Consider the following 23,497-nt stretch of genomic DNA (forward strand, 5'->3'; position numbering starts at 1 on the left):
AACAGAAACTCAGAAAAAATACTTACCTTTATCATGAAATATATTTCTTTCTTGCTTTCATCATGAAATATGATATATTTCTCTCTTGCTTTCAATAGTTTCCTTTATATCCTAAGCCTGCTTATGTGTACTGGTGTAAATTGTTAAAAATTTTAATAACTATAAACTCTTTCTTTTTCCTTAAGATTATTGTTATTTTCAGAACACTGTTCCAGATTCTTGAATCCAACAGTTCTCCTCTAAATGAAAGTATGCTGTCATAAATTTATGAAACTAAGTATTTTGAAATACCATTTTACTAATACTGTAAATACACATTTATCTCTAAACATGAAAACATACCAATATTCAAAAGTTTTATTTGAACTATTATAGTAATGAAGCCAGAGAATTTTATTAGAGCTTACAAACACTGAAACTTTTTCATTTCATACATACAATTTTAATACAAATGAACTTATGAAAAGACTCATCTATTTACTAACAATTTAAGTTCTATGAATTTACTGAACATTTATTACTGTATTCTTAGGTCTTTCCTAACAAGCCTGCAGAAACCAGATTAAATGCCCTTTGACTCGAGTTATTTCCTAAGTAACTACCACCCTGTTACCTAAAATGCCACATATTGAATAATTCCTGGTAAATTATCTCATACATGACAGTCAATACATGTTCTAACTTCCCCTAATTAGAGATTTTATTATGAACTGCACAAAATGTCTTATTTTACATTTTTAATGAAACGTAGCTATTATGTTGGACATATGCTACACCTTGAAGAAGTGTGATGAAACCTATGTTTATATAGCACTCTAAGCTATCATTTAAATTGTATTTTTAAAAATGTATAAAAAAGTATTAAAGTCCTTGCTCACTTGGAAGCCAAGAACACCTACATCTTTATTTTATGTTTTAAATAATTTCTTCAGAACTATATTTAAATTCAAGTTACAAAGTCCCAAGTTAGCAAGGCATGATGGGTACTTTTTCAGTATTTTTTGCACAGTAGATTATGACTTGTTAATACAATCAGACTGGTGCGTTATAAAAAATATATAGCATTTTTTAGGTTGTCTTTAAAAATCACTTACTGAAGCAATTTATAAAGGCTTTCATTAAGCAAAGATTCTTCAGTCCTGAATTTTCTGCATTAACTTTTTATATTTAAATTTCTATAAAACTTATTTTATGGAAACTCCCTACATTTTTTATAAAGCAAACCTTTTATTCCTGAGTTCAGTTTCATTTTATAACTCATCACTGGAATGTAATTAAATAAATCAGGTAACAATATGTAAGAATCCTGTTTTGGTATTATAGAAGAAAAAGGTAAGCACTGAAATGAATTATTGAAAATATGTATGGTTCATTGCATGAAAACTGATGGTTGGATTTTCACACCATTTAAAATATGGAAGGAGTATTTTTTGCTGAATATAAAGGAAAAAAATTTTAATGTTCATTGTGACATTGTCTGACCTAGCATTAAAAAATAATTGTTAGTTAATAATCCTCAAACTAGAAAGATTTTTTCTTATTTAAATGTTGCCCACATAAAAATCAGCCTCTGGAAGGTAGTTAATTTATAGCAAACTTTAAATAAAACATTTTTGGATGTAACTGATGTCATAACATTAGTTTTCTATCCTAAGGAGAATATATAGGACTTCTTCCTTTTTCCATAATCTATGGAGACCATCTAAAAGTAGAGCTATCCATTCTGGGGCACAAAAACCAATATAAATGTACAACTAACTATGTGTAGCTAAGTGTAAAAATTAGTAAATCAACCTGATCTCAGAAAAGTAAAGGAAAAATAGCGAAAACTTACTGCTTAACATCAAGAGTAGTGAGAAGGGGACTAGCCAAGGTCAAACAAGTTATCAAAACCCATCATTGGTTAAGTCTGTAGAGGTAGATGTTTTAAATACTCATATGTGAAGGCAGATTAAGTATGATCTCAAGAGTTTTAAACAAGTCATTCTCTAAAGATAGATGCATAGTTAGGGCACAGGCATAAAAATCTAACTGGTAAACATAGGATTGTGGCTGAATTTATTTTCATTTTTCCTTTGGCATAGACATTAAGATATTATATATGTTATTTTAATTGAAAGCTATTCTCAAAACAGTTGGATATAGCCTGAATAAAATAATCCTATGGTTAATTTTAATAGCATTTAGATAGTGCAGGAAAAATTTACTTGTATTAGCATCTTTTAAAAATAATGCACAATAGGTCAGATACTAATGAGGATTTTAGAAAGTTTCTTTTATGTGTTGCTAAAAATATTTAAGTGGATATAGTGGAGATATTATATATATATTTGCTTATATATATATATATTTGCTTTGGTACCTAAGTTAGACATGTTAAAAAACAAAGATTTCCAGAAACACATTGAAAGTATTAAAACCATCTCAAATTGTTGATATATACTTTATATTAAATTATTATCTTTTAGATGATTTCTCTAAAACATCAAAGAAAAAAATACATTTTTTTGGTAATACTTTTTGTGTTAAGCATTTTCTTTAATATTATCATTGGTCATTTCAGAACTGTATGAGGCTAAGGATGAGGGTTTAGTCTCCATATCTTTGTCCATTTTGATATCCTGACTTGTAGCAAAAAGGACCCTGATAATTAAAAGCTAAAATATTTATCTCTTTAAGGTATTAAATTTGTTTTGCTATTATTGGTATCTTATGATCTCTATAAAATAAGACCCAAATTTCACAGTTTAAGCATAACAGGGTTTGGGAGGTTTTTTTGTTTGTTTGTTTTATATTAATGACTTTCATCCCATCTCCATTTTTCTGTAGTATATATCTGGAGAGAAAAATGAAGTAATCTCTATAGAACTGAATGAATGCAATGTGAAAGTATATTAGTACGCTTTGGTAAAGAGTACAATTGCCTAGAATAAATTAGCTAAGGGGAAAAAAACACTTCAAATAGAAATCTTTCTCTGAAGGAAAATGCAGTTACTCTTGGACTCTTGAAATTTACAAAAGTTTTAGAACAAAAATGCCTTGGTATATACTGAACAAGCCTGAATAACAAATACAGGATTAAAATGAAAATGCCAGACAAATGGAGTATTAAATAAAATATTTCATGATATTTTTGACTAGGGCTCTAATTATAGAATACTGGACCTTAACACATAGCATGTTACTTTCAGAATAAAGGTAGCAAAATAAAATATTCTCAATAGATGGAGTGGACTTAGGATGTGCCAGAATAATTAATATGACTATGCCATTACATTTTATTCCTCCACCTACATATTTTAGCCTAGAAACATTTTGGCAATATACTCAAAAAGTAGATACATCAGTGGATAATTCATTATCCTTTATGAGGCAAGGTGAAAAAAATTAAATTATAATTGGGTTATCTTTCTAACATTATAAGAAGGTTTTCATATATTATATGTATAATAATAAAAATAATATAATTCTTACTCTTTTCCAACAAGTATAGACTAGCTTTAGTTTTTGTAGTAGACATGAAATTAAAATAGTGAAAAAAATAAAACTCTTTTCTACTGTTGTGCAACCAAATTTCAGTAAATGCTAGAAAAAATTTACATGTAGTCAATTTAAATGTTGCTTATTTATATAACTTTTGTTTTATTATTAATCCAGTTTTGTATATAAGGAATATAATGTTTTTACAGAAGAAAGTTGGGATATACATTAGACAGCATTTAAAGAAAAGTTGGTATGGCCATTTTTTAATTTTAGAAAGTTCTACCTAGTGTTGCATTTTTTAATTATAAAAAACTTTCAATTCTGTAAGAGCAGACAGTCCTAGCTTCTTTGTATTTAAAAGGTGAAATATAATGTTATCGGTTAAGTTTTATTCAAAGTTAATGTTTTGAAAGCCTAGAAACCTCACAAACTAAGACCTGAATGAAAGATAAAAAGGAATAATGATAGTGTCACAGTGTTGAAGGAATATGTATTGAATCTGACATGATATATGCAATGAATACTTACATACTTGCTAAGATGCTATAAGAATCCTTCTACTTTTGGTGTGAATGACAAAAGAGGGCCAGAAATAGAGATATCATTAAGCATATTTAAGAATAGTGTCTACTCTGGTCCTAGTAACTGGTGTAAAATAAATGGTCATGACATGACAGATTTTCATATATTATATATATATAAATTATCTTTTACAGGTATTAATATCTGTCAAAATTTCTAATGTAAATCTAGGAATTTGAAATGTTTTATAAAAGATATTTAATGTAAGTGAAATATACACAAACCTAAATACAGCAAAGCCAAAATGATGTAGAAGCCAGAATTTTCTATGTACATTATCACCCTAGCAAGATAGTGTTTTTTTGAATTTGCCATATTACCACAAATGGCCTGTTGCTATGTATATTCTGTATATGCCATGGTTATGTCTACAAATATGAAACATCTGGTATAAATCTGAAAAATCCAAACAACAAAATTTTTTTTTTAAATTGTTTTTAAGTGCTTAAGTAGACATTATCATGTTGATAAGATAGCCAGATGATGACCACATTTTTCAAACTTTCTTAAAATACTTGTAGATATAACCTTTGTTCTATTTGTTACAAATTATAAGTCTATGTTACTTAAATGTGTGTGAATTAATAAAGGAAACCATGATTTTATCCTGCACCTCCAATGTTCTGGCTACTAAGATTTCTTTAATGCCTTTAAAAAAGCAAAATCATTTTATGTTAGGCACATCCAAACCCCTCATATTTGTTACCAGACCACACATGGGGATAGTTGTTTTCTATTATTGGATAAAATATCTAAGACTCTACTTAACAGAATCAGTAGAGGAAGGTGGAGTAGGAATTGAATCCTCTGCTCTGAAATCTTTTCTAGGATGAAAGTGTGGGCTTCGAGAATATCGAGGTTGCAAACCTACAGATGAAGGCTGAGAAAAGCTTCTTCTCACAGAATGTAACCTTGGTTCCTATTAAGAGATTTAAAGAAAATTAAGGTTTTAATGCATTTTAAATGGCTCTTATTTTTAATTACTTAAGGGAAAAATTAAAAAAAATAGTATTGACTGGGCCTGGATTCTGAGGAGAGGTGTGCTTTAGGAAATTCCCACTATAAAGAGTGGGTTACCTTAAAACTTTCTGTGGGACCAGGCTCTATCCGAAGGTTTTAACAGAGACTCACTACAAAGAATCTTAGAGTGACAATATCTAAAGGTATTTCTAAATTATTAGGTTATACTTCCTTTGTGTCATCCCTGAACTTTGGTAAAGATACGTTTCAAAGAAAGATTTCTATGCTTAGTTATATATAAAATTAGATCCTATGGTTGAGAAAGCAGCTATCCAGAGAAAATAAGGGAATTATTAATAAACTTTCATATTAATAGAGTAACATCTTATTGTGTTAAGAAAACATCCAATGAATAGACTTTGTGTTCCAACAAATGATTTTTATTTGATCCACCACTGAACATAATGATTGTTAGAAGATACTGCTTTGGTCGAGATAGTTGAGAATAGGAAAATTTCAGCAAGGTGTTTTTATAATGAGTAAATGGCTACTTTAGAGCATCAGTGTTTAGCCAAATCCTTTTGCCTAAAAAAATCTCGTCATTTGTTCTGCTTTAAATTATCTGTGTTTGAATGTTGTGATTCAAGAGGAATGCATGCATCAAGCCTGAGTTTATCTAATAAAGCTGATTAAAACTTCAGAAATAGCATGAAGGCTACATCAGTCTAAATTTGCCCAACCTGAATCTGACAGCAGAAATTCAATGCCGAGTGTTCAAGTACTTCTTCTAAAAACTTAAATAGCAACTTATATATAGTTAGGGGAAATGAACTGAAGCTTCTAATATAAAAGGTAAAATTTCTCCAAAGAGGCATGGTTGATTATATATTCTGCTTTCTGTGATTTGGGCATAGATGCCACTCTACTGACCTAGCAAGACTCTAAGCATGTCTACTAACAATGTAACAACTTACCAATGCTATAAGAATAGGTTAATTATCAGAAGTAAGTCATAAAAACAATAGGTAATTTTATGGTGTATCAAACCTAAATGCTTCTAAGGTTAAAAATTTTTTTAAATTGTGGGGTTACACAGAGAATTTATTCACATCACTTCAGGATAATTTGTGACAGTACAAAATAGTCTTCTAACCAGAAAAGAAACATTTATAAAGTATTATAAGTTAAAGATAGTTATCAAAAACAGTGTTTGAGAAAATTCACTCTAATGACATCATGCTGTACCTAACCTTAGGCACTGTTAACAATTTTTGAGCTAAGGAGACTTTAGTAGGCAATTATGATAATGATCCCTTTATCTTAGAATCACACATTTTATCAGCATAAAGAGTGGCATGAATTTGGACCTTGTATTAGTATGTAAAAAAAACCTAGAATAGTCCTTTCTCAAAATAGCAAACAGTACATGGAGAGTCTATACGAAGACTGATGAATATCTATATTGCAGTTACTAGCAAGAAGAATGGAAAGGAAGAAGAAAAGCAACCAAAGGCTTATTTGTTTTTGTTGGTGGATTTTATGCTTCCAGAAACAGGTGGAAATGGCCATGTTCCCAAAATAGAGTAGATGGTACCACTTACAGGTATCTTTCGCTATCAGAGGGATTAAAGTTTTCAGAGATAAAAGGCCCTTCTTCTCACCTTGTGTTCCTTCTTATATTTCCCAGAATGCTGAGTTGCACAGCACTTTTAAAGAAAATTTTTGATTAACAATCTAAAAAATTAAATTATAGGGCAATTCTGTTCCCACTGTTTTGGTTAGGAAACTGTTCATGCTTCAGTTACTTGCTAAAAGCATGATTAAACAGTCTCATGTTTATCATAATTTATTTTAGAATTGAAATATTTTCTGATTCTGAATCCCAGATGCTTAAGGGATTAGAATAGACATTTTTTGTCTAAGATTTAATTTGCATAGAATTTAATTTTAGTGATTCAATGAAAGATGGTCCATACTCTTGGATTGGGCAAAAATTATTTCTGAAAAGTATTGTGTTCTCTAAGGATCTTCCCCTCTCAGCTCCTCTACTCCCCAGAAATCACTTGCCTCCTTACTGGTGAAATTTATTAGTAATCAAAAGTCTGGGTTCTGCCACTTAGTAGTAATGTCATTTGGGGCAATTCTGTTACTCTAAGCCTCACTTCTCTTATAAAAGTTGCCTGATTATTTCTCAAATATATTGAGTGGACAAAATGAGATAATATACATGAAGTGCTTGTAAATTATAAAGTGCTATAAAAATAAGGGGTTATTCTTACTTTGGAATAATGTGGTAAGCAAAAATTTGATAATCTAAGCAAGATTTTATGGCAAATTATCAGCAGAGTTAATAATTTTTATAAGGAAGATTATCATGGACTTCAAATCTTCAATGACTAAACCAAAGCTTTTCTTGAGAACTACCTAGTTATTATATAGCAAATTTGGTTACAAGGTTAAGTTACCAATATTTTAAGACTGGTATCTTAAGAGTATTTTCCACAGTTGTAGACTTCGTAGTTTTCAAGTTAATATGATTCTATGATTTCGTGTTTATAACATAGGTAAATAGGCTTATACCTAAACATAATTCAATTTATGTAGCTGTATCAATGAATAAACCAAAAATCATAAAGCTTCAAGGGCTAAAGTAATAGAGGAATTTAGGCCTATCCCTTGAGGCTTAAACCCTTTCAGACTATACTTTTTGATCCCAGTTTAATATTACATTCATTTTGTAATATATTAATAGTGTTACCAACATTCCAATTTCCCTGGGACGTTCTAGGTTTATGCCTACTATATTATTAGAATTTTATTTTTGAAAAATAGTCTTTGAATAGAATGACTTTATAGGTCAATTAATATGATCAACTTCTTTATTAGTTAATAAGTACACATTTCAAAAATTGTATCATTTTAATTATTTTTAGTGTCCCCTTTCATTCTCAAGTATCCTGATTTAATGATGAATATATAATTTCCACATATAGTAAGAACTTGGAGCAGAGATTAGCAAAGTCGAGAACAACTTCTACAAAGAGAAGTGAAAGCAGAAGTTCGTATGATTGACAAAACATCAGAGGACCTTGTCCATAGGTAAACAGCTTTGATTTCTTTAAAGGTAATCAAATCAAGTCTCTGCTGCTTATCAATGAAGTTGGGAGTGAGATTCAAGAGGAAGTAAGTGCTGGAGAACAAGGACTCCTAATTCTGAATCCATATAATCGTACTTCAGAAAAGGTTAAAGCTAATATTCATATTGGAACTTGGCAAATCTCTGAGTATGTAATTATTTCTGAGAAAAAATGTAGTCACATTCTTGCACATGACCCTATTCAGATAGACCCTAATTACAAGTTTGTCTTATTATAATAGAATGAACTGTACTTTATTAACAATAGACACAAGATTCTTTTGAAACTGCATGACCTGAGATTAAATCATTGTCAGTGAAAACTGTATTGTTGGTTATCTCTTTACCTACAGAGTATGAATATATTTAGTTTGAAGGATGTTTAATAAAGACCAAGTGGATGATTTATTTGAAGAAATGATCTTTAGAATGAATTTTGGATATTTTCCCAAATAATTTATCATTTAAAATAGGAAGGCTAAATTCTCTGTATTGGGTATACAACATTTAAGCAAAGGCGATAATGATTTAGAAAGTAATTTTCAAGAAGCAAGTGAATGATTAAGTGAGTTGTATAGTGTTAGGTTTATATCATAAATCAGAATCTTAGTTAAGTTGAGGCAACGAAGGATCCTTGTTTTCTTTCCTGCTTTTATTTCCAAAATCTAGAATTAAAGTTAGTATTATTAGATTGTATATTTAGCCCAGTGTAGATATCTTTTGTAGAAATATCCTGTGAATTTCAACATCATTGAATATGGTTGGAATGGGGCAAAACTCTTCCAAAATTAAGTATACTTGATTGCATTTCCTTTCTTTCAGTATAGAGCCACATATGAAAATGAAACCAGAGATGACTGCATAAATAATGACTACACAGTAAATATCCTTAAACCCTATCATTTTAAGTCCAAGAAAGTTAACTGCGTTGGGTAGATCAAAAAAGAATCAGGATCTCTAAAAATTTGGAGAAATTCTATCCAAAATAGAAAATAGAGGTACCTCAGAATGCTAATAGCCAGAATGGGGAAAAAAACAGATGGAGGGAGGTCTTTCTCATTGTTAGCACTCTCAGCTGTTTGTTTTTAATTGATTCAAACAACGAGGATATGGTACTTGGAAAATAAGTGGGAAGGAAAGTAGATATTCAGATGTATAGACAGGGAATTCTTTCCAGATTGAAAGAGGACAACTGGTAGGCTTAGGGAATTCATGGGATATGAAGAGTACAGTTTGATTTTTAGCTTGGAATTTTCCAAAGAGAAAACTTCTTAAAATACTGAAACCTATCAAAGATCTAGAGAAAAATGCCACAGAACTTGCTAATGTTAAGTAAGGGGAGGTAAATAAATGCTGAAAACTTTGAGACATTTATTCTGAAGCTTTTAGACTTTAGAGCAGAAATTTGACTCTCCTTATAAAACAAAATAACAACACAAAAAATTTCCATCTTCTCAAAAGTGTTACTTTTCCCACGAAAGAAAAATTCTCAGAGATGTATTCTATCTTTTCTACTCCATGAAGGAAGAAATGAAGAAAAAAGTCTAAACAAAGAACATTCTTATTAAAAATTCTCTTTTTAGGCCTACTGGAATCTTGTAGGTATATCCCAAAGAAGTGTGAGGATCTAGGGCTTCCCAAATTTTCTCTGATGAGAAACAAAAACCAGTAAGTAAAAGGGTTGAAGTGAGGAAAAAGCTCTTAGCAGGGAAGGAAGGGGAGGGATTTAGTTCCTAGGTATAGGGAGGCAGCTTTTCATATCCCTGTTTTCCAAAGGAAAGAAGTACACCAAGACGTTCATGACTCATCTTTAGAGAAATACTAAGTAACATTTACTCATGGGTACATACCTTGACAGAAATGCAAAACTGAAGTTAACATATACTAGTTTCACTAAGAAAATTATGTACCAAAATATTAGTAAATAATCAAGTATTGGCTTGTTTTAACTAAGAAATACATATCAAATGAGGAAAACTGACAAATCAGTAGATGGAAAAATTTTTAATTACATGTCTTAAAAATAAGTCAGATGTCAATATAGTATCTTTCACTAGCTTAGATAAAATGTTTTAATGACTATTCAGCCTGTTACTGTGTATCTTTACTTCAATACAATCAAGCTTGGTATTATATTAGTTGATGCTATTTTAAGCAGCATACCTAAAAAGAATGGTAAAACTGGAGGACCTTATCTGTTAGTTCACTAATTTAAAATTGATGCCTGCTATTTTATTTTACGGATCCTGACAGGTCAGAAAGTAGGTATCAAGGTAACCAGTATATAGAAAACTGAAGAAGGATTATATCAGGTGGAAAGGACAAAAATGACAATGTGAAAACAAGTAGTCTTGAATGGCACTTGATTTCTGAGAGGAATCATGAGAATGCAGGAAATATTAGCAACTTTATGCAATACATAAAAGCAAAGAGATAAAAACATATATAGAAGGTCCAACAAATAGCAATAACTGCAGCTGCTAATCAGAGATTGGTACTCAACATGGAAGGACAGAGCTGATAGCGTATTTTTAGGAATTTATGCATAGGAATGGAAACACTGAATAGAGTTGAAAGAAACAGCACCGATTATGACTATTATACCCACCCTTTGGAAAATTTTGCTCCTTTCCCCAGAAGTCTGTAGAGATTTCAGAATACATTTTAGTCAAAGTATAGGCCTAGGGGCTAAAAATTTATTACCACAATAGGGCATGTTGAAGCATGAGATCAAAGTTGGATTGGATATCCCTGTAAAGTCTTTTCTAGTCCTTTGATTCTGTATTTTAATACTATCCACCACCAAACACTACTTCTGGGAAAGATATAAAATTTTTTTGTGTATATGACCCCAATTCATTGTTTTAGTTAAATATAGCATAAATCCATGAAATACACTCCTACATCTGGGAGTTATGTATAAATTTGTTTGAAAATAGTGTACTGCCATTTTTGGCAGAAATTTATAAAACAGTATTATAAACTAAATCATACCTCTTTTTCTAAGCCGTCCTTCTGAAATTGGCTGACAGGAAAGGAAGTTAGTCTTAATTTTCCAAGATCCTTTATCTTTTGTCATGCTACCATCTTTCTATCTCTAATTATATTAGAGATTTTGGGAAAACAGGTTGCAAAGTTATTACTTTGTGATTGGTACACATATTAATATTTGTATTATCCATTTCACTCTAACACAGTGAATTTCAAATGTCTTTAGATAGGCCTTTCAAAATGGGAACTAAGTAAATAAAAACTTTTTAAATTTATGTATAGAAGATATACTACAAAAAAGAAATTAAAATGGGTTTTACTTAGTTACATAAGGAGAATTTTTACCCTCTCATTCTGTTTTTAGAAGTAACATGTTTGATCTATCAAGCCAGGCCATAAGGAAAGATGATGATGTTTTCTATATATACAGGTTGACAATAAATTCTGCAGTTTTAATTAGCTTCTCAAAATAAAGCTAAATTCTAAGGAAGTGTATATGTATGAATTATATATATGCATATGTATATAATGTGTATATGTAAATTATATATGTGTATGTATATAGTATATGTGTGTATGCATATAATCTATACAGCTCTGTGGAAGAAACATACTTGGGTATCAATTATTATAAAAATGCCTTATCCAATAATACATCATTAATTTTTATTAACAGTCCAGGATTTGTTTAGCATCATGTTTAACATTTTGAAAATCAAAACATTAATTTTTTTGTTCTCAAGGATAGTGCTGTTAAAAGATCTTTAACATCAGTGGTTAATAATGTTTACTTACAGAACAAAAACTTTTGAAATTTCATTGTGGGACTTTAATAAGTCTATTAATATTTAATAAGTCTATTTATATTTCTCAAAACTGAGAATAATTAATGTGCATGGGATACTTGTATGCTAGTATATAATCATATAGTCCTGCTGTTCTCATGAAACCACTTGGCTGACAAACATATTCATTATGGTTTCAAAAGAAGCACCCTATTTGACTCACCAGGAAAATCTTTGGGATCTAAGTCCTATCATTTCTGCTTCTGCTGTTGAACATGTACACATTTGGGGATGGAAAAGAGGAGAGGAGAGATAGATTTATTAGGGTAGTGCCAATATTTGTGGATTTTCCTCTTCTCTCCTAAAATTAGGTAGTAAAAGAAAAGGCAAATGAATGTAAAATGGATTTCTTTTATACTATTACAGAAATTTTAGTGATTAAAAACACTTAAGCTTTATTCTGTAACTTTTGAACAATGGCTTTTCCTCCCCACCTATTTTCCAATTTTATAATAAGAATTGGCTTTAGAATCAGAATTTAAAGTTTTGCTTTCGTGTAAGAAATAGTTTTGCCTTTTTATGAAAATATTTGTCTTTTTAAATATTAATAACATCTAAATTGAATATATTGGTAACATATAAGAAGAAAAGTTCAGAAGATTAAAGCATTCGGAGAACACCAAAATATAGTGGAATATCAGTCAGTGTTATGGAATCATGTCAAAGGTGAGCCCTTCTTTTATCAAAACAATTCTACTAGGTTATCCATATTATACAAATTTTGGTACCAGATGGCTTATATTATAGGAAGGCTGCAGCATTATCATAAATATGAGAGAAAAAGTTTAATACAGTCAAATTAATCACATGAAAAGGTAAGAACACTGATCATGTTGAATTTTTCTAATATTTGAAAATGTTATAAAAAGTATAAATATTACTCAAATTTTGAAAACCATGGCAGAAGCAAAATTAAATAAGGAGTAGCAGTAACAAATAAAAACTTAGACAAAAGCATATTAAATGACAAAATAGCAAGTAGTGGAACTGAATCATTAAGATCAAATGTACTTATACTAAAAAGCATGAAAGTATTAAAAATTCGATTAGAAAGGACTTATCCTAAATATTAAAATAAATAGCAAAGACTATTAAACATTACTTCTAAAAGATTGAAAGGAAAAGAAATAACACAAAGCAGAGATAATGAAAGACACCTCACTATTCCCAATGTGGTTATTATTTATGGAATGGATAAAACATGTAGATAATGTCACTACAGTTAGATTAACACATAAACCAACATGCCACAATTACCTAAGTAGTTTTGTAGAACAGCTGAAAAAGCAAATTTCATCAAATTTAGACAGCTTATAATGGAATAAATAAGTATGGCGAGGTATTAACTAACCCTAAGTGTCACAACGGGCAGCTTCTAGCCGGTTCGTTGAAGCTGGATCTCGGCCACACAAGGATCATTGGACAAGAAATCAGTTGAGCTGGACTAGAGCTGCCCAATTGTCTTAATAATGAATGCTCCACACTGTCTGTTAAGTAAAGAGAAAGAAAATATATAGATCAGAAAGACTGAACAGGAAAGAAAAAGCAAGTTAGGGTAGATGAATGTAGGACATCAATGAACATTACTCAGTACTTGCAGAACATAGTGTAATAATTATATTAGAGTGTTAAGAAATGAGAGACTAGAGATGAGGAGGGCTCCAGAACTGCTTCCTCCTCTCTCAGAGCTTACAATCTATTTTAGACAATCTCTAAACTAGTGTCACAGTACAATGCTTAGTATATAAAAATGAGGAACAGGTCAACACAGAAACAAGTGAGATAAAACATTCCTTCTATTTTTGAAAACATTATTAGGTGGGTTTTTAAAAGGGGAGTTTGGCAGAAGGCTGTTTAGAAAGTTGTTCAGAACCCAAAGGGTTTTCAAGTTGGGAATGGTAGGATACCATTCAAGTTGGTACTCTTCAAGTTGGCAGTGGTAGGATAGCCATATAATAGAGTAATTCCATGTATCTGTGTCATCCTGAGATTTTTTTGTGTTAAGATTAGTTTGGGTCAAAGAAACACCTACTTGCTACTATCCTTTTGGCACTTTGCGTGTTAGTCAGCTCTTAATTTCAGTAACCAAGCTGTCCCACGATATATTTTTTTAATTTTAGGTAGGCTCAAAATTTTCCATATTTTTCCAATATCTCTAGAGCAGTATTATCTGATAGAAATTGTTGATGGAAAAGTTCTATATCTACACTGTCAAATATGGTAACCACTAGCCACATGGAACTATTTAGCACTTAAAATGTGGCTAGTTGCAGTTGAGGAACTGAATTTTAATTTTATTTAATTTTAATTAATTAAAAATTGAAATTAGTCTTATGTGGCTAGTGGTTACTGTTGGGGACAGCATCACTCTGGGGGTTCAAACTCATTTGGTTTGCTAAACTCTATAGACTGACCTGAATTTCTCTGGCTTGTTCAATACTGTCCAATACAACTCAGTATTGTTCATTGCTTTATTCTCAGTATCTAGAATACTGGCTAGCACATGGAGATGCTCAATAAGTATCTGGTAAATGAATGAAATTTGTGGCAATATATAGCTATTCAAGCCTGGTCAACTATTCACAGCTTATTGGCAATATGCTCTGGTACTCTCAGGAAAAATAGAGACGTGAAGCCAAACTATTCTATGTAAGTGGAATTACTTGAAGACTTCATATGTCTAGGGAGAACAGGAGCAGTCTTGCTTCATTATAGCTCAAAGAAAAGAACTAGAAATAGTTGTATATGAATAATTTAGGTTTATAAGTATGGGAATACTGAAGGGAGAATATAACATTTAATGGTAAGGAATTTAGAAAGATGTGCATAACAGTTGATGAGAATGATTAAGAGAAAAAATTACTTCAAATTAAAAAACCTAAACTCAGATTGTATACATGACTGAAGGATGGAAACTGAAGATAGAGAAGTCTTGAAGAAATAGTAATCTGGTTAGGCAATAATAGAGCTTAACAAAGGGATTTGGCAATGGAAAGACACATATATTATTTTTATAAAGTTAGCCGAAAAGGAGACATAATATAAATAGACCATGTAGCATCAAGAGGTCAGAAAAATCACTGGTACTGTTTTGATTTTAGGGGAAAAGAAAGATGGGCAAACTAACATGTAGGAGATATGGATTCTGAAAATAAAATGTAAAAAAATTGTGTATTCGTGATTTTGAGTTAGAGGAGGGCGTGACCACTCATTCGGGTGTTTTTTGTTTGTTTTTTTAGGATTAAATTAGGAAGAGAATCAGAGCACTAAGGCCAGATTCACTATTAAATACTATTAAAGTGCAGAAGAAAACAGGAAAACTCCCTTATAAAACAGTTTCCAGGGCAAAGGGAATAGTGCCATGATTAGTAGCTGTTAAAAGAAGAAATATATTTTTGAAAGAGATACTGAAAACTCAAAGTGAATGTAAGGAAAGAGAGCCACATCTGAGAATTAATAAAATTTGAGCACAGGCTGTTGACAGAATTGAATTAAAGAGAATCTAAGAGGACAAGAACTAGGACGAGACCTTGGAATTTGGCTAAGTCATCAAATCTTGGCAATAAATCTTAAATGAGTAGTTCGAATAGATCTCAGTCCTGAAGGAACAATAATTTCATATGGAATGAAAAAGACACCCCTGTACTCTTCCTTCTTGCCTTTTCAAAACAGATGAATTTAAAACATCATTAGTGAAGTATGTAATACAAAATCCTACTGCTTATTATATATCCTTAAAGTAGGGGATGATGTTATCCAAAAAAAGTTTCCAATTCTGTAAGGGATTAAGATTTGATGAGTTGACTCTTGTGAAAAAGAAGATGCTCATCCAAGTAATCTGCGTGCAAAGGGGAAAGAAAGAAGATCGAGTAAAATGAGAAAAAATGTCCAATCAGAGGGAATGACAGACTCAGGATGCAAGGGAATTAAGTGCTCAAACTGAGAATGGAAATATGTAACTGGATATGCAAATATGTAAGTGGATATGCAGATATCACCAACGAGATAGCTTCCCCCCCATAAAAGAAGCATAACATTGACTTAGAATACTGTATCAACTAATACCTACCTTTGCAGTGTCATTAATATATACCTCAAATTATCTTTATCCACACTTACCCCACATTGATTAATAACTATTTTGGCTGGTAAGAACTGATGACAAATGTAAATATTAAAGTAGTTCAGAGGCCCAGGGTCAAATTATTCATGTTAGGTTAAAAATAGATTAAAAAGAAATAATTAAAAATAGGAAACATAAGCAAAGCATTTGTACTGTATTTCACATTATACTCTACGAGGATGCATGATCCTAGCAATGGGCTAACCCAAGAGTTGTGAAATTATGGCCTTCAGGCCAAGTCTGGTCCATCTTTTGTATTTGTAAATGAAGTTTTACTGGCACACAGTCAACTCATTGTTTATATTTTATCTGTGGTCGTTTTCATGCTACAAGTATCAAATAGTTGAGATAGAGACTGTGTAGCCTCAAACCTAAAAATATATACTATTGGGTTCTTTATAAAAGTTTGTTGACGCCTGCTTTAACCTGTTCAGGCTGCAAAGAAATTTTCAGGCCGAGAGCTTCTGAAAATCTCTGAGGGAAAACCTTAATAAGATGCCTTAAATTTAAAGAGTGTATATACTCCATATTGTGGAAATAAATTATCACCAACCTCAAATATATTGGATTCACCTTGATTAAATGAAAGTCAAAATCAGACATTACAAGTTTAATAGAAACCGTGAAAGAAACTCAGAAACTATTGAAACTAATGTTTTTGAGACTACGAAGAACAGGATTAACTAGGTACATGTTTAGATATATAAGATTAGTAAGTATCTGTGCACTAGTTACCATAATGTTTAAGTTAAATCCATACTTATTCTATGTTTTACCATCAGAAATTGAGTTTCCTGTCTTTACAAAAGCACAAAGAACTATAATATTGAAGTTTGTTTCTAATACTTCCAAGGCCTTGACTTTTTAACACAGACTATTAGTGTTTTTTAAATAGAAAATTACATTTGTTATAATATTTGTTGTAGTAAGTTGTGTTTATTTAATGTGGTAAACTGTATTTGCAATGTCTGGCTGGTATTATTTCTTATCAACCTTCTTCCTATATTATTGCTTATCTAGTTTGAATAGCCTCAACCCGTATGGAAGACTTAAAAGCTCTTATAATTAGGAACATGTGGTTAAAGACGTTCCTCTTTGCAAAAATTTATGTTACAAGTGAAATAAAGTGACTAACACAGAGGGAAACTTTTTGTTTTTTAATTTTTGTTTCTTCTCTCTCTATATTACAGGTACAACATAAGTTTTCATAAATAGTTGCGAGAGGTTAACTGTTTTTGTGTATGTGTGCATGTGTGCCATGTACTCCTTTGGCAGTATACTGAGGTATATGGATCCCTTCTCAGAACCATGTTTTTAAATATAAAATATATAGGATTATAAAGGAAATAAGTTATATTGCAATACATTTTTATCCACAGCCTCTTTGGGGGGGGTTCTTCAGACTAAATTAACTTTAAAACTCAGTACAGAATTTTAGTAATTCTTTTCCTTGAGATTAAATGTAAATGTTTAGAACAGTGATTATTCAATAACACCATTTCAGAAATCAGTATGTAACTTTTTTACTACAAAGGTACTCATGACAGCATATAGACCCCATCTCTTGTACACAATCATCATTAACATTTCAAGTATAAAAAGTGACATAATATTCAGTTTGGCCATCTTAATGCAATCTCAGATACAATTTTAATGTTTCAAGAAAACCAAAGGCAGCAAGATGCAGGTCTGTATATTTAAGAGCAGCAAAATGATTCTGAACTTAATTAGTGTAATTCCCTAATTCTTTTAGAGAATCTGATTGAGCTGGGATATACTATCTCTTAAAATGTATTAAGAAGATGAAAAGTGTAGCCATTTGTGTGGAAAACAAAAACTTCCAATAATTATACATTATAATGAGTAAATATATAATATGTATATTATATATAATGCACATTACCTTTTAAAGAAGATGTAAGTACAAAGAAAAGATTGTCATAATTATGACAATATAATCACGGACTGATAGGAAACAATTATTAACAGTATTTCAATGTTTATTTTTCATATGGGGCACATCCACAACTAATTATACTACTGAATATAGGAAATCAATAATTCAAAATATAGATTAGAAACTAAATACCTTAATAATTTAAAAAAACAGGCTTAATATTTTAGAACAGCTTTAAGTTCATAGCAAAAATTGGTCAGAAAAGTACAGAGTTCCTTGGGGCGCCTGGGTGGCATAGCGGTTAAGCGTCTGCCTTCGGCTCAGGGCATGATCCCGGCGTTATGGGATCGAGCCCCACATCAGGCTTCTCCGCTATGAGCCTGCTTCTTCCTCTCCCACTCCCCCTGCTTGTGTTCCCTCTCTCGCTGGCTGTCTCTATCTCTGTCAAATAAATAAATAAAAAATCTTAAAAAAAAAAAAAGAAAAGTACAGAGTTCCCATAGACTTCCTAACCTCATACATGGGTAACCTCCTCCACTAACATCTGGCAGTCAGTTACAACTGATGAACCTACACTGACACATCATTATTACCCAAGGTCCATAGTTTACATTAGGGTTCACTCTTGGTGTTATACATTCTATTGGTTTTGACAAATGTATAATGATATGTATCCATCATTATACTATCATGTAGAATAGTTTCATTGACCTAAAAATTCTCTGTGCTGTATTCCTCTCTCCCTCCCTCACCCCCTAGCAACCATTCACTTTTTTACTGTTTCCATTGTTTTACCTTTTTCAAAATGTCATATAGTTGAACTTATATAGTATGTAGTGTTTTCAAACTGGCTTCTTTCACTTAATAATATGTATTTAAGGTTCCTCCATGTCTTTTATGGCTTTATAGCTCATTTCTTTTTATCGCTAAATGATATTCCATTGTTTGGATATACCACAATTTATTTATCCATTCACCTACTGAAGAGCATCTTGGTTGCTTCCAAGTTTTGACAGTTGTGAATAAAGCTGTTATAAACATCTGTGTGCAGGTATTTGTGTGGACATACATTTTCTTTCTTTTTTTAAGATTTTATTTATTTGACAGAGCACAAGCAGGTAGAACAGAAGGCAGAGGGAGAGGGAGAAGCAGGCTCTCTGCTCAGCAGAGAGCCCGATGTGGGGCTTGATCCTAGGACCCCAAGATCATGACCTGAGCTGAAGGCAGATGCTTAACCGACTGAGCCATCCAGGTCCCCCATGGACATAAGTTTTCAAGTCACTAGGGTATTCTAATAGCTGAGAGTGCGGTTAGATTCTATGGTAAGAGTATGGTTAGTTTCATAATGAACTGCCAAACTGTCTTCCAAACTAGCTGTACCATTTCTACCAGCAATGAATGAGAGTTCTTGTTGCTCCGCATCCCTGTCAGCATTTGGTATTGTCAGTGCTTTGTATTTTCGACATTGTAATAGGTGTATAGTGGTATCTCATTTTAATTTGCAATTCCCTATTGGCATACTTATGTTAAGTATCTTTCCATATGCATATTTTCCATTTGTATATCTTCTTTGGTGAGGTGTCTATTAAGGCCATAGCCCCGTTTTTAAAATCAGTTTGTTCATTTTCTAATTGCTCAACTTTAAGAATTCTCTGTATATTTTGGATAGCATTTCTTTATCAGATGTTTTTGTTTTCTCTCAATCTGTGGCTTGTCTTTTATTCTCTTGAAACTGTCTTTCACAGAGCTGAAGTTTTTAATTTTAATGAAGCCCAACTTATCAGTTATTTCTCTCATGAATCATGCCTTTGGTGTTGTATCTAAAAAGTCACTGTCAAACTCATGGCCATTTAGATTTTTTCCTATGTTATCTTCTAGGAGTTTTACAGTTTTGTGTTTTACATTTAGATCTGTGATCGACTTTGAATTAATTTTTGTGAGAAGTGTAACATCTGTGTCTAGATTCACTTTTTGTATGTGGATATCTGGTTGTTTCAGCATCATTTGTTGATAAGATTTATCTTTTCTCCATTGTATTGCATTTACTCCTCTGTCAAAGATCAGTTGAATATATATGGGTCTATTTCTGGGCTCTCTATTCTGTTACATTGATTTATTTGTCTGTTCTTTTACTAATACCACATTGTCTTGATTACTATAGCTTTATAGTGTCTTGAAGTTGAGTAGTATCAGACTCTCTGATTTTGTTCTTTCCTTTAATATTGTGTTGGTTATTCTGGGTCTTTTGCCTTTTCATATAAACTTTAAAATCTGTTTGTCAATATCCACAAACTAACTTGCTCAGATTTTGGCTGGGGTTGTGGTGAACCTGTAGCTAAAATTGGAAAGAACTAACATCTTGACAACATGGCATCTTCCTATTCATGCACATGGAATAGCTCTTCATTTATCTAGTTCTTTGATTTCTTTCATCAGAGTTTTGTAATTTTTCTCATCTGATCTTGTACATATTTTGTTAGATTTACACTTAAGTATTTCATTTTTTAATTCATTGCTGGTAAGCAGAAAAGCAATTGAATTTTGCGTATTAACCTTATATCCTGCAGCCTTGTTATAATTGCTTATTACTTCCAGGAGTTTTTTGGTCAGTTCTTCTGGATTTTCTACATAGATGATCATGTCATCTGCAAACAAAGGCAGTTTTATTTCTTCCTTCCCAATCTGTATACTTTTGTTTCCTTTTCTTTTCTTATTTCATTTGCTAGGACTTTCAGTACAATGTTGAAATGGAGAAGTGAAGTGGGACATCCTTCTCTTGTTCCCCATTAGTAATTTTACTACACTTAAATGTACAGAAGTGGTACTTTTGAGTCCACTAAATGTTCACACACGAAATTTTTTTTTTTTATTAATAATGATTTTTTATTGTATTATGTTAGTCACCATACAGTACATCCCCGGTTTTCGATGTAAGGCTCGATGATTCATTAGTTGTGTATAACACCCAGTGCACCATGCAATATGTGCCCTCCTTACTACCCATCACCGGTCTATCCCATTCCCCCACCCCCCTCCCCTCTGTAGCCCTCAGTTTGTTTCTCATAGTCCATAGTCTCTCATGTTTCATTCCCCCTTCTGATTACCCCCCCTTTCTTTATCCCTTTCTTCCCCTACTGATCATTCTAGTTCTTATGTTCCATAGATGAGAGAAATCATATGATAGTTGTCTTTCTCTGCTTGACTTATTTCACTAAGCATTATCTCCTCCAGTGCCGTCCATGTTGTAGCAAATGTTGAGAACTCATTCTTTCTGATTGCTGAGTAATATTCCATTGTATATATGGACCACAACTTCTTAATCCAGTCATCTGTTGCAGGGCATCTCGGCTCCTTCCACGATTTAGCTATTGTGGACATTGCTGCTATGAACATTGGGGTGCATATGGCCCTTCTCTTCACTACGTCTGTATCTTTGGGGTAAACACCCAGTAGTGCAATGGCTGGATCATAGGGTAGCTCAATTTTTAACTTTTTAAGGGACCTCCACACGGTTTTCCAGAGTGGCTGTACCAACTTGCATTCCCACCAACAATGTAGGAGGGATCCCCTTTCTCCACATCCTCTCCAACAATTGTTGTTTCTTGCCTTGTCTATTTTTGCCATTCTAACTGGCGTAAGGTGGTATCTCAGTGTGGTTTTGATTTGAATTTCCTTGATGGCTAATGATTTTGAACATTTTTTCATGCACACATGAAAATTTTTTTAATGTAACATTACATTACAAGTAACAAAGTTCGGAAAAAATTATGGACTGAGGGCATGAACAGAACTGAATATAGTCTTGAGGGTGAAATCTTACTAATTATATTTACAGCACTTCAAATACTGTTTTTCAAATGTAATGTTCAATAAATGCTTGATAAATTGTACTACTGAGAATGAGTTGTTACTTAAGGCTTGTCTTATGGTAGAGTCCATATTGACGTGTCTATGCAAAGGGCAACTTACTTATGTGATTTATTGATTAACTTATGGCCCATAATTTGTTTAGATTCTGTCATATTTGACAGTACATAGTAATATGAGTCAGAAACAGAAAGGAATAATCTTAAGCCATAATTAAAGTTTTTTATTTTAGATGTAGTTTCAATTTAATTTTCAATTAAATCTTTGTTGGATTAGAAAGATAAACAAACTGATTTGATTTTGACTCCCTTCTTTTTAAAGAAAATTTCTTAAAGAGCATTCAAGAATGGGGAAAAAAGTACCAAAAGTCAAGATAGAAAGTGAAAATAAAGGAGCTGAGGTAACCTCCAGGTAGTATAAACATTATGAAGTGATATAAAATGGTATATATGAAAAAGACAAAATTGACAGTATAAAACAAGATATATCCTTTAAATATTTTTCAAGTAAAAATTGTTTTGGCCAATTTTTAAAGTTGAGAGAGGAGGGTTTTAAATAAACCTTGGTTAAAATTTCCTGAATGATATAAGGGTCTTTTCCTTAAAGGTTTACAAGATGAAATAGGAGGACTTTTCACCCTTGCAGTGAAGAGCTAATAGAGTTTAGGTTAAGAACATTTCACTGCAGAAAGAATGAAGGAAGATAAGGTGTTTTGCAATGTACAAATACTTTAAAATCTGTCACTAATGTATTCATTCTTAAGTTTTAAAGATAACAGATACATGCTCTTAACACTGTTTCATGAAAGGTGTGACTAAAGTCTGAAGTACTCAAGAAAGAATGGCTAAGTGAATATATAAGAAATTTCAGTATATTACATCTTACTTAGTTGTGTGAAGAAAACTAACTCAAATTGATAGAATCTTAAGTCTGAATAATGGAAAAGTAAGCAAAAATAACTGCTTTGTTAATATATATAGAAGACATTTCTCAATGACTACTAATGTACAGCATGGTGACTATAATTAATAATACTGTATTGCATATTTGAAAGTTGCTAAGAGTAGATCTTAAGAGTTCTTATCGTAAGAAAAAAATTGTAAATATGTGAGGTTTTGGATGTTAACTAGACTTGCTGTGATAATTTCATAATATATACATATGTTGTACACCTGAACCTAATATGTTAATATCAATTATAGTTCATTGCTATTTCTCTCACACATTACTTATTGTGTTGTTGTTCTCAGATGTTTTGTGGTTTTCGCCTTGAGAAAATTTTCTCCTGAGGGTATCATCAGCTAAGATGGTTGGTAATATTTAGATGGGTGGAAAAAAAGTAGAGGAATGGAGAGTGGTCCTACCTCATGCTGTGGTTTGAGAAGGAGTGGGGTTTGTCATGACCAGGACATAGAGCCCTTAGGCATCATCATCTAGGCTATAACAACTCTTTGTTGCCATTTCAGTAGGCAACCTTGCCTACTAGGGGTCAGTCTCTCAATACTTTTGCCTTGCACTGCTCTCCTTTCATACACGTAACTCACTATAGTCAGTGAAAATAGCCAGTATACTTTATTGAATTTACATTTACTTTGTGACTAAAATATTATCAA

The 23,497-nt window shown here is 31.8% G+C and overlaps 1 protein-coding gene across 2 annotated transcripts in view; it reads right to left on the reverse strand.

Annotated features, from left to right (window-relative positions):
- Positions 1 to 4,825: 4,825 nt before the first annotated feature.
- The window catches only part of BOLL (boule RNA binding protein), a 61,036-nt gene continuing 42,364 nt past the window's right edge, over positions 4,826 to 23,497 (reverse strand). The window contains exon 11 of one of the 2 annotated variants that reach the window (XM_087862390.1): positions 4,826 to 4,984. In XM_087862390.1, coding sequence (XP_087718516.1) covers positions 4,826 to 4,984 — 159 coding nt within the window. Of the gene's footprint in view, positions 4,985 to 13,105; positions 13,485 to 23,497 lie in introns of those variants that run through there. The other variant, XM_045806399.2, reaches the window with a different exon arrangement.

This window comes from Ursus americanus, chromosome 1 (assembly GCF_024610735.1).
Source record: "Ursus americanus isolate L20-20 chromosome 1, mUrsAme1.1.p, whole genome shotgun sequence".
Classification (NCBI taxonomy): domain Eukaryota; kingdom Metazoa; phylum Chordata; class Mammalia; order Carnivora; family Ursidae; genus Ursus; species Ursus americanus.